At 34.4% G+C, this 13,029-nt stretch overlaps 1 protein-coding gene across 10 annotated transcripts in view; it reads right to left on the bottom strand.

Annotated features, from left to right (window-relative positions):
- The window catches only part of BIRC6 (baculoviral IAP repeat containing 6), a 259,855-nt gene that overhangs the window by 70,548 nt on the left and 176,278 nt on the right, over nucleotides 1-13,029 (bottom strand). For all 10 annotated transcript variants that reach the window (XR_001111187.2, XM_012475391.2, XM_012475389.3 and 7 more), the window contains 4 exons: nucleotides 10,021-10,194; nucleotides 8,289-8,485; nucleotides 3,128-3,428; nucleotides 795-1,012 (listed from right to left, as the gene is read on the bottom strand). Coding sequence is in view for 9 of the 10 variants with exons in the window: in XM_012475391.2 (XP_012330814.2) it covers nucleotides 795-1,012; nucleotides 3,128-3,428; nucleotides 8,289-8,485; nucleotides 10,021-10,194 (890 nt within the window). In the remaining variant the exon portion in view is untranslated. The remainder of the gene's footprint in view (nucleotides 1-794; nucleotides 1,013-3,127; nucleotides 3,429-8,288; nucleotides 8,486-10,020; nucleotides 10,195-13,029) is intronic.

Genomic DNA, 13,029 nt, shown 5'->3' with positions numbered 1-13,029 from the left:
CGAGATCATGCCATTGTACTCCACCCTGGGCAACAAGAGTAAAATTCCATCTCTTAAAAAAAAAAAAAAAAAGGAAATAACGAGGAATTTTTTTCTTTCTTTATTGTATTTCCTATCTTATGGCACTGGCTAGACACCAACCCACAACCCCCATTCCATAGTACTCCTTTTTTTTTTTTTTTTGAGACAGAGTCCCGTGCTGTCATCTAGGCTGGAGTACAGTGGTACGATCTTGGCTCACTGCAACCTCCACCTCCCGCATTCAAGCAGTTCTCCTGCCTCAGCCTCCCGAGTAGGTGGAATTACAAGTATCTGCCACTGTGCCCCGGCTAATTTTTTGTATTTTTAGTAGAGATGGGATTTCACCATGTTGGTTAGGCTGGTGGTCTTGAACTCCTGATCTCATGATCCACCCACTTTGGTCTCTCAAAGTGCTGGGATTACAGGCATAAGCCACCACACCCAGCCTCCATAGTATTCTTCTTAAAAGATCAAAAAGGAAAGGAAGAAGGATCACAGTATTAAATTTAGCATATCTTGGTAAATGAGAAAGCTTATTAAACACTAAAATATTTTGTTTTTCAAGTAGATAGGTTTCTTTTTGGTTTACTAAAGGATACTAATAGAGAAGTCAATTAATTTATAGTTTCTCTTTCAAATATCCTTTGTTTTATATGTGAAAATGGAACACTCAAGTCTCTGAAAGATTACTTCAGAAAAGACTTTATTTTGTAATGCCTAAATTAAATCTAGTTTTTCTTTTTAATAACGGAAAGAATTAATATTGAACCTACCTCAGTTTGATTCACACTAGAGTTTGGAACTCGTGGGGCATGGTGGCTCAGGGCAGAGAGACAGACAAGAATGAGGTGTAAGGCTCCAATTTCCAATGCCATCCGCCTTAGAAGTACACCATCATCAGTTGTCAAAGGTGTAGTGCTAAACAAGCTACGAAGGACGTGAAAAGGAAGGGTTGGAAGCACATTGGCTGATGGAGATTGAAGAATATGACCTAGATTGAAAATCAAGAACTCAAGATTAAAAAGATAAAAACACAGTAAGAAGTTACATACAGGGTCATAAATTAATAATGACACTGTAATACAAAATTATATCACTGAATTTATTATTAAAAAACTCAAACACCACAAATAGAACAGGAATATCTTAAAATTTAATCACAAGTAAGTGTCAGGAAAAGCTGTTAGACACAGTATACACAAACTTCAAAAGAAAACTGAAACATACGTATGATAAATTAATAGCTATAAACTATGCCTTTTAATAAAAATTCATTGTATGTGCACTAAAAATAGTCTGAAATTACATAAAGTCTTTTTTTTCCCCCTTTTCTGTTTAGGGTTACACCTACTTTAACACTCTGTATTGTAACAGAGTGTTAAAATACCATGGTTCTTATTATACAGTCTATGTCTATATCAAAATATCATATGTATGAACATATGTACAACTGTTATGTATCAATTAAAAAATAAAATGGTTCTTACCCCTCTATATACTTAAAAAAAAAAGCAACCAGATCAAGTAACTAGAAATTCCTGACCTTTGAAAACAAATACAGTTGACCCCTGAACAATACAGGTTTATACCACACAGGCCCACTTATATGCATTTTTTTTTCAACCAAACATGGATTGAAAACACACTATTTGTGGGATGCAGAACCTGCCTGTATGGAGGGCTGCCTATTTATATATATGCAGGTACCACACAGCTGACTGTAGAACCTGAGAATGTAAGGATTTCAGCATGGGCTAAGGTGGAGTTGGGGTGTGTCCTGAAACTAATCCCCCATGTATACCAACGGATGGCTGTATACACAATTTATGTATGTATCAACCAACCAAGAATATTTGGTATAGAGAAAGATGTAATTTTATAACAATTATTACAAAAACATTTAAAACAATGCCAACATTTATGAGAGATTTTGTTGTAAGGAAAACATAAAAGAAAAAAATATTTAGTTTGAATATTTGATAGCTTCAGAGTTTTGAAATCTACAAATAAATTCATATAGTTTTGTTAAATTAAATATATTTTGTGGTATAGGACTTAACAGTTTATTCTTTCTAAATGGCTTATGAAAAATCAACTCTAATCAAAACCATGTGATTTTAAAATAACATAAGGAAATATTAATTTTCTTATAAATATTAATAGAATAAATAGTAAGTGAAAATGTAGAGGTAACCCAAATGAAAATCTACTTGTGAAGGTATGCAGTAATTCTTCAGTTTTTCTTTCTATTAAATAACACTGCCAACCCAATGGAAACAGTTATCAGTTTTATTATTCTAGATTATCATTAATACATTTATGGTATTATTTACCTAATTCTGTTCTCTATAATCTAAGTATTGCTACCAGATTCATTTTCTTAAAAAACTATATTCAACACATCACTAATTTTCTTAGCACATTTTAATAAATCTTTATTGCTATTCAAAATAAAATTTAAAGTTCTGAGTATGTCTTTTCCATGATCTGTTACCAATATTAGCTTTCAAAATGTGCACAATACTGCTTTTTGTGCAAATTTTCATTAGCTAACTTATCCCCCTCATAGATTTTAACCTCAAAACACTGCTCATTCCATTCCTTTTCTTTCTGAGTTAAGGCATCAAAACCTAAATCTAATCTGTCCTTAAAGGCCCCACTAAAAACTACCATGCCACTTCATTTACATTGCTGAGTAGTAAATAAATAATCTCACACGTGTGATTCTCCATAATACTGCACTCAAGAGTGCCCAAGGCATTTTATAACTTGCTCTAAGTCTATATGTTTATATACATCTCTTGTTACTATTACTGGAGAACATTAGCTAACTGGGGATAGCTCTAAATAACTTCTTCATGTTTAAATCCCTCCAGTGATGTCCAACAGTTTTGTCAGCAAAGAGAAAATAATTTTTGAATGAACAGAGAGATGAAAATGAAGATTCTTTAGGATTTATTATGTATATGCTGGAAGTGAGCCACCACTTAGAACAAATCATCATACAGCTTAACTGTATAAGATATAAATGATGAATAATTGGCAATGATCTGGATAACTTTACACAACCTATTATGTGTTGATAAATTTAATACTAAACACTTACTTCCTTCTCCATCATCTGTCACTCCCAATACCAATCGAAGAAGGCATTGGGCATGTTTTCTCTCTTTCAGTAGGACTTCAGCATAGCCCGGAAGACGAAGAAATAATCCAAAAGCAGCCAAAGAATGGGCAGGTATGGGAGACATGGTCTGTACTGCTGACTTGATAGGTGGAGGTTCAGCCGCGATAGTTTCTGGTGCTTCATAAACTAACTCCCCTGACTGTTCAATGGTTACCCATTCAAACTGATCACTATCCTTTGGCTTTTCCTGAGTGGTAGATGTTACAACTGGAGCACTCACCTAAAGAAAAAGAGAAGTGTTTGCTTGGCTATTCACATTTTCAACATCAGATTCAAATTAAAGACTTAACTTCAAATGATCTCTTTAAAATATAGGAATGTAAGGATTAATAAAGCTACTTGCTTTAAAAAACAAGCTTCCAGCTGGGCACAGTGATCATGCCTGTAATCCCAGCACTTTGGGAGGCCAAGGCAGGCAGATCACTTGAGGCCAGGAATTTGAGACCAGCCTGGCCCACACGGTGAAACTCCATCTCTACTAAAAATACAGAAATTAGGTGGGTGTGGTGCTGTGCACCTGTAGTCTCAGCTACTCAGGACTTTGAGGCAGGAGAAACACCTAAACCCAGGAGGTAGAAGTTGCAGTCAGCCAAGATCACACCATCACACTCCAGCCTGAGCAACAAAGCAATCTCAAAAAATAAATAAAAATAAAAACAAGCTTCCAAACTTCAAGAAGCACATGACATCAGAAGAATGGCAGTGTCTGCTAAGTGTCTCCATATTAGTTATTATTTCCACATTTATAATTAGTTAAGTATCTGTATGTGGATTCTTGAGGCTATTTAAATGTCTTATTTCTCACTAAACTTTTGATTGGTTAGTCATAGCATTTTTATAATTGTGCCTGAAACAATTATTACTACAGTGGTTGTCAAAAGGAGACTTTCTATCATTCTTTCTACATATATTAGTTGGCACCAGGACATAAAGAAAAACATTCTCTTCTTATCCATCTATTAATTTTTACCAGTATGGATTCTAATTTTATTACATAGGTTATACAGTTACTATCATTATAAATTTTGATGCCCAAGGGGAATAAGATTTGGTCTCTGAAACCCCATTAAAGCAGGATCCTGCTTCCTTTTAACTTGTCCCCAAAGTTCTTTAAGCATTTCCTTGCTTTCTAGCACAGCAAAACATTCTAGTCTCATCTTCAACATACCCTTCCTCAATCCTAGAATTTCTCCAAGGAGCTCTGATTTCTTTTAGTGGAAAATCACATTTTAAAATGACAAAATGGAAGATAGATATGCATATATCACTCGGGGAGTCTGCTTCTGGGCCCTATCAGCAAACTTTTCTAGAAAATACATGTATGTATATATGTGTAAGTACATATACAGACATAATTTCAAGCATGTATTCTTCAAAACTGTCAAGGTTATTGAGGCATGAAAGATAAATAAAGACAGGAGAATTGTTACAGATTGAAGAGACTACAAGACAAGACAACAAAATGCAATGTATGAACCTGAACTGAATCCTGAACCACTACTGCCCTCAAACTATGCAAAAGAAAACTGATTTCTTTTTCTTTGGGCCTAAAGAACATTAGGACGACAACTGGCAAAAGATGAATAAGACTTGGAGTTTACAGTACAGGGTCAATGTGAAATTCTGATGTGTACAATTATATTGTGGTTATGAAAGAGAAATTTTCTACACTTATGGGTGAAGGAGCATCATGTCTATAATTTAATCTTTATAATTAAAAAAAAAAAAAAAAACAACTCCTCCAATTCTGAGCCAAAACACCGAACTCCACAATGGTGACCCTACAAACTTCTAATTTCATTTAGAAATATTCTATTTATCTTGCTTGGCCATGAATAATGCACTACACTAAATACTAGTGTGAAGTTCCAAACTCAAACATGTAACTAAATAGTGAGCTAATCACAAAGATATCTCACTATCTCACTATTCACTTAAAACATTAGGATCATTCCTAAGCTTTCTGTATGACTTTAGTAGACTGATAGGTAACTCTGTAGGGTCATTTTTAAATGAATGGTGAGGTAACTCAGTGATTAATTCATTATTTTTTCTTCCTTCTTTTACACATATATGTAAAAGTCTTAAGCTGATCTACAGCTATACTACATCCACCTGTATACTGAATAAAACAGTTGGAATTTTGATGCCAGCCTATTTTGACTACTGAAGCTTAGGTCAGAATGACAATATAAAATCGCCTAACTGTAAGAACAAGGGAATTCAAGGCACTTTTCACTTCTAAACCATTTCGAAACCTTTTACAGGGGATTTTTAAAAAATAGCTCTATATTTATTATTTTACACTGCACACAAGATAGTTCCATACAAAAGTGCCTAAATGATAAGAGAACATTGTTACAGAAGCAGAACTTTACCTCCTTGTCATAATTCAGTTTTCTTAAAAGATTATTTCTCAAATGATGCCACAAAACAAAACAAATAAATTGCAAGCAAAAAGAAAGCAAAACCAGACCTCTTGATTTATAGCATTCAAATTCTCAAACAAGTAAAACACCCTCAACTTCATGAAAATCAGAAGAGCAAATTAAAATCACTGTCATATATCGTTTCCCATTCACCCATTATACAGGTAAAAATTTTTAAGTCTCATAATAGAGATGGATACCATTCTTTACAACTTTTTAAACTATAGCTAACAACTGGAAACAATAAAAATGCTCATCAACATTAAGACTGATACATGCAATAAGGTATAGTTATATATACAGAAAGTATATTAGAGCTGTACAGGTGAGACCACCACAGGTTTAGGCATCAATGAAGATTAATTTCACAATACAGGTTCAGCAAAAGCAGCAAACAGTAGAATAATATAAACTGATGTTTATATAAATGTCAAAAGTATAACTACTCAAACATTACATAATTATATAATTATATATTATATTGATAATATATAGCTTAATTTTTTAAGCTATATATTATATTCACTTGTATCTATTAGTTCATGTTTGGAAAGTCAAAACTGAAAAGTATATAAAAACGTACTTTTGTTCAATTAACAACAAAGATTTATATTTCTGATATACTAGGATTAAATGGCTCAATTTCCCAAAGACTTTATTAAGAACATGCTCACTTTGAATAATGTCTAAAACACAAATATATTATTTTAAATTCAGTGAACAGGATATGATTTATATCACAGACTTTTAGGAATTCCAATATTCCAACCATGTGATGTCTTTAATTCTGATACTCATTATATGTCATAGCAAATGAGGAGACATGATATTTTCTAAAGTAGCCAAATGCTCTTATTTAAGAACAAAAAATTAGTTTTAGTTTAAGTTGGAGAAACATGGGGTTAATGTGATTTCAAAATCATAGCTGTGGTACTTAAAAATGAAAAGAGACTAAAAATTTCATATGTTTGATTACAATTCTGTATGAATGCATACATATAAACGTACACATACACTTCTTGTGTTGATTTTGGTTGTGTTTTTCAAGGAATTTATCCATTATATCTAAATTATCAAATATGCTGGCATAAAGTTGGTTATAATAGTACCTTATTTTATTCTATAGAAATTATAGTAATGTGCTTGCTATCATTTGTGGTATGTCCAATTTGTGTGATTTTCCCTTTTTCTTGAAAAAAAAATTTTTTTTTTTTTTGAGGCGGAGTTTCGCTGTTGTTACCCAGACTGGAGTGCAATGGCATGATCTCGGCTCACCGCAACCTCCGCCTCCTGGGTTCAAGCAATTCTCCTGTCTCAGCCTCCCGAGTAGCTGGGATTACAGGCGTGCACAACCATGCCCAGCTAATTTTTGTATTTTTTAGTAGAGATGGGGTTTCACCTTGTTGACCAGGATGGTCTCAATCTCTTTAACTCGTGATCCACCCGCCTCAGCCTCCCAAAGTGCTGGGATTATAGGCGTGAGCCACCGCGCCTGGCCCTCTTGAAAATTTTTGATAGTTTATCAATTTTACTAAAAGTCTCAAAAGAAAAAATGTATGGCTTTCTTGTTTCTCTTTGATTTTTGTTTTGTATTTAATTGATTCTGGCTCTTACTTGTAACAGTTCCTTACTTCAGATTTTTGGTTAATTGTACTCATTTTTCTAGTTCCCTGAGGTAGAAGTGTACATCACTGATAAATCTCTTCTTTTAATTATAAGCATTTAAAGCTATAAAATCTGTCCATAGACTGTTGTAGCTATATCCCATGTCATGCTGGCACTATCATTTTGAAATATATTGTAGTATCTTTTGTAATTTCTTCTTTCATAGATCTGTTATTTAAAACTATACTGCTTAGGTTACACATATTTGAGGTTTTCTAGATCTTATTGCTACTGATTTCTAATTTAATTTTGATATGCTCACAAAACATACTGGGTATGATTTTAATGTTTTTAAATTTACTGAGACTTTGCGTATATGCCAGCATACTGTCTATGTTGGTGAAGTTCTATACCCATTTGGAAAGAAGTACATCCTGTAGCTGGTAAATGTGTTCTATAAATGCTGGTTAGGTCCATCTAGAAGTTTTTGGTGTTTTCCCCCAAAATCTCCTACATCCTCACTCATGTTTGTTTCATTTACTGAGAGATAAATGTTATAATCTATTACTGAAATGTACAAAAGCATGGAAAGCACATACATTGACAAACACATTAATGAACACATTACGTTTTTAAACCACCAAAAATGGAAATGGCACTTGAAACAGGAATAAAAGTTAAACAAAAAGACATACTTTGGTAGTATATACTACTATTTTACTCTTCTATTTCCAATAATATGTCTAATAAATATCACACTTAAAGCAGTATAGAAAAGAGAATGCTAGTATGACAACCATGAAATCAAGATAAATGCCACAATGTAGTAAGTCCACTAAAAGTGCTTGATTTTCAACATTTCTTCCATACCTACTAAAGCTCATGAAGCTCTGTACAGACCGACCGTTGAAAGAGTAATATAATGTTCAAAAAATATAAACAAAGGGTATTTCTACAAAGTTTATCCAACTAAGTTAAAAAACAAATGCAAGAAATGAAGAGCTTAGCTATGGAATGATATACTCCATTAGGAAATCTTATCTTACCTGTTGAATTACTTCTGGATACAGCATGGGTAGTCTTTCAGCAATAAGAGCCAGTCCACCCATTCCTGCAAAAACTTGTAATGGTGACTGAATGGGACAAGTTTCAAGCAAAGATTCATCCAATATCCCATCCATGCATTCATCACCAGGAGTGAGAGCCTCATCTTCTGGACAGTTAGCAAGCAAGTCTCCATGATCTAGACAATAAATTACAAATAACTGAATAGGTAAGAAAGGGTATATTCTTATAATATTCTTTCATTTACAAAAGCAGGTATTACTGCTTTCTTGCTACTCAAAAAAGAGCACAAAACATCATTTATTTAGATATATCTGTATTAAGGCTAGATGCTACAATGACCTTTAAATGACTTGATACTGCCTTCTTTAGTTTTACTATCGGGAGAATGGTTCATGGACTAGTAGCACAGGCATCAGCTGCAAGCTTGTTTGAAATGAAGAATCTGGATTTTAACACTACTACGCAGGTAACTTGTAAACATACTGAAGTTTGAGAAGCACCGTCCTTTAGGGCATACTTGTACTTAGATCCTATGTTAAAATAAGTTCTCAAAATACTCAGAGCAAAGAATATGCTCCAAAGTATCCTATTAAGAAAAATTGAATAATGACAAATACTTCTCTTACTGAAAACAAAAAATTAAAGCATATTGGCTTAACTTTGAATTACTCACTAAAGAAAACCAAAGGTCACATAACCATACCCTTTAAACATAAAAACAAAAGAGAGAAATAATCCTGCTGAAAAACTGGGCAAAGGAAATGTACCAAAATTTGCTGAAGAATATGAAAGACCAATAACTAAAGATTGAACTTTAATCATGAGAAAGATGGAAAGTTTAAATAAGTTCATACCACACTCACTATGAAAATTACTTATACAGCATTTATAGGAGTAAAAAATTGGGAACAACCACAATGTTTCAACGATTGGGGAACAGGTAAATTTTCTTACATCCATATGAAAAAAAACAGCCAATTCAAAAACGAACATTCAAAAATATTTAATGAAATATAAGGGCTGGGTGCAGTGGCTCATGCCTGTATCCCAGCACTCTGGGAGCCCAAGGTGGGCAGATCACTTGAGGTCAGGAGTTCAAGACCAGCCTGGCCAACATGGTGAAACCATGTCTCTATGAAAAATACAGAAATTAGTCAGGCATGGTGGCAGGTGCCTGTAATCCCAGCTACTCAGGAGGCTGAAGCAGGAAAATCCAGGTTGAACCCAGGAGACGGAGGCTGCAGTGAGCTGAGATCACACCTCTGCACTCCAGCCTGGGTGACAGAATGAGACTCTGTCTTTAAAATAAAAATTAATGGAATATATAAGTAAAAAACAAAAATATATGCTCCCAATTATATGAGAAAACAAGTTTATGTGCATGAAATGCCACTCAATATAAATTATAACTAAGTTGTAAGTTGAGGTTCTCACTTTTATTATAAAACAAGAATTCACATAGCTTTCACAGAAATACTCGAAATTAAAGTACATCCATTCATAAACCAAGTGATGTTAGAAGAATAAGTAATGCAACTTAATTTCCAACTGAAATCATGGCCATTTTTTATATTTATAAAAATTCAGTTTTAAAAAATTTTATCTTACATTGATAAAATAAAAATACAAGTCAATCAGGCCATCAGCTATAGAAATCTCTGCCTCTTCGTACGACAGCCTATAATTTTAAAAGTAGTATTATGCACATACCTTTTTCAGGGTGTAGTCTTTTATAAGAATCTGTTTTTGATAGACTTGGGTCTGTTATAACTCTTGATCCCAATTTAACAGTCAGATCTATTGAGCGGTAACCTTGAGGAAGTTTTCGGTCATATAGGAGAGTTAAAAGCTGGGCAAGTGTCATTTCAGCTGGCAATGGCTGGCCTAAAATGATATAACTAAGTTAAATCTGGAAACCAAGAAAGAAATATTTACGTGGCTTAATTATTAACTGCTTTTACTAAATTACAGGCAAGAGTTTCATTCTGAGACCAATTTCAAAACAATTAAAAAATTCAACAGTCATTGGAAAGTTTACAAAACTGAATTTATTTCTGACATATAATAATGAACAACAATGTCTGTAGAAGGTGTTAAAGTCACGGGCAAAAGAAAAACAAAGGAACAGACATTCCCATAGATCTGATACGGGCCATTTTTTCCCATAAAGGGCCCCCTAATAAATATGTTAAGGTATGGGGGCCATATAGTCTCTGTTACAACTGCTAATCTACATTGCAGCAGAGAAGCAGCTATGGACAATACACTAGTGAATGAGGATAGCTGTATTCCAACAAAACTTTATTCCAAGCAGAAGGGGAGACTTACATCACCTAGATAATGGGCCATAGATATGTCAAAAGGACCTCTCTGGACAGAGGTATCCAACTCACCAGCCATTAGTTTGTTGACCTCCACCATGAATCAACAATGTAAAGTTAAGAAGAAAAATTCTTTGAATTGAGTTGGCAATTTAATTGTAATACAGCATGAAAATGGTGATAAAACAGATAAAGATAAAGGTATCACTCATCCAAAATGCTTGAGACTAGAACTATTTCAGATTTCAGATTTTTTTTTGCATTTTTGAATATTTGGATGTACAAAATGAGTTATCTTAGGGAGGAGATCCAAGTGGAAACATAAAATTTATATTTGTGTGTACACATACATACATACACACACACACCTCTTATATACATAGCCTGAAGGTAATTTTATACAGTATTTTTGATAATTTTGTGCCTGTAACAAAGTTTGTGTACACTGAAACTTCAGAAAGCAAAGGTGTCACTATCTCAGCCACCCATGTCAACAATGTGTGACTGTTTGGCATCACCATCATTCCTCTTAATTTACATGCTATCAATAGGCAATTGTTTTCTTACATTTATTCACACATAAGTACTTAACAGTAAAAATATGACACACCATTAACACAGTGAAAAAAATAATGTGTCAGAGTAAGTAAGCAGCATAGTAGCATCACCAGGATACCTGTTTCAGCTATTAAACAAAAGCAACCACAAACAACAGCAGGCTTTCGGCCTTCACCTATAATGCTGTGTTTTTATTAAAAGGTTACTATAAACTGTTTTCTAGGTAAGAAACATCAGAAGCAGCTGAGGACCAAGAAATTGATCCTATGAGGATGAAGAGATATTCTGCTGGAAGGCTTTTAAAAAAGCTTCTTGCAAAGTCATATGCCTCATTAACATGGTTTTTAGCTCAGAAGTATCTCTTTAATTTTAAAAACTGACATGGTTTGTCATTCTGCTATGAATGCACGCTGTCCTAATCCTTCAATATGCCCACCGAACATTTTCACCATGTCTTCCTCTATAAGCACTTTTTCTGTGGTGTTACTTTGATCTTCTTCGTCACTATCATCACCATGATTCAAAACCCTTTTGCGGCTAATTCACCACCAGTTAACGAATGAATAACTGAAGCATTATCAAAGTTGAAACCTTCTTTGACATCTACTTCTTCCAGCTTACTGCCAAACTCTGAAGATATATTTTTTACATATTATTGTAAGGAGGTCAGATGTTATTTTTCACTTGACATAAAGAATCCTTCAAAGTCACATGCAGTTCATCATTATCGCTAAACATAGTTGCAGGCCAAAGGTTGTACCAGGCATGTACAACTGTGTCTTTGTCAATGTTTTCCAAGCATTGGCAATAGCACATATGGCATTCTTCATACTAAACTCCTGAAAATTTCTGCACCCATGCCTCTGTTCACTGCTGCCAGCATGCTGTTCAAGAAAGTGGATTTATATTTTCTGTTCATTGATCTAAAGATACCCTAGAAACATGGCTGAATTAATCTGGGAGAGAGTACTTGGCATAAACATTAGTTTTGAGAATTTTAGATGGAGGATGAACTGGGAGATATCAAGAAATAACAAATTTCTACATTGTCCAGTCCACCTTACGGGCAGTACATACAAGCCACTGGTACAAAATGTTTGTGAAACCAATCAGAAAAGATGTCCATGGTGATCCACACCTTTGTGTCAGTGTAACCATGGACTGGTAAGAAATTCACTCCTTGAAAACAGCAAGTGTGAAACGTTTTGCCCATCAGAGCATGTCTGTACTTATGCATGCCAGTTGCATTAGCATATCCCAGGACAGTTATTCTGTCCTTGGTATTCTTAATTCCTGGAGGGACTGTCTCATCAATTGTAGTCCAGTTTCTTTTTGGAAGAATACCAAAATAGTGATATTTCAGCTGCATTATAAACTGTTCTGGCATCAGATTTTCCTCAGCAGTGACTTTAGCAAATTTATCAACAAACTTCTCCACTGCTTCATGGTCAGCAGATGCTTGATCACTACAAACCTTTAAAAATTTAATGTCATATCTTTTCTTAAATTTCTGCAACCAGTGTGTTCAATATTCACAGTTCCTTTCAATGTTCAGGTCATCTCGATAAATCGTTGTTTCATGATCAGCATACCATTAAGTGGCACATGTCCACTGCCAACACTGATGGATTCACCATTTCAATACACAATCAAGATCTTCATTTTTTAGCTTTATGCACTGTTTTTTGTTTTTGTTTTTTTGAGATGGAGTCTTGCTCTGTTACCCTGCCTGGAGTTACAGAGTGCAGTGGCACGATCTTGGCTCACTGCAACCTCTGCCTCCCAGGTTCAAGCAATTCTCCTGCCTCAGCCTCCCAAGGAGCTGAGACTACAGGCACAC

The sequence above is a fragment of the Aotus nancymaae genome, unplaced genomic scaffold (assembly GCF_030222135.1).
Source record: "Aotus nancymaae isolate 86718 unplaced genomic scaffold, 86718_ANA_hifiasm-v0.15.2.pri h1tg000057l, whole genome shotgun sequence".
Lineage (NCBI taxonomy): Eukaryota > Metazoa > Chordata > Mammalia > Primates > Aotidae > Aotus > Aotus nancymaae.
This window is presented reverse-complemented; position numbering and strand designations above follow the sequence as displayed.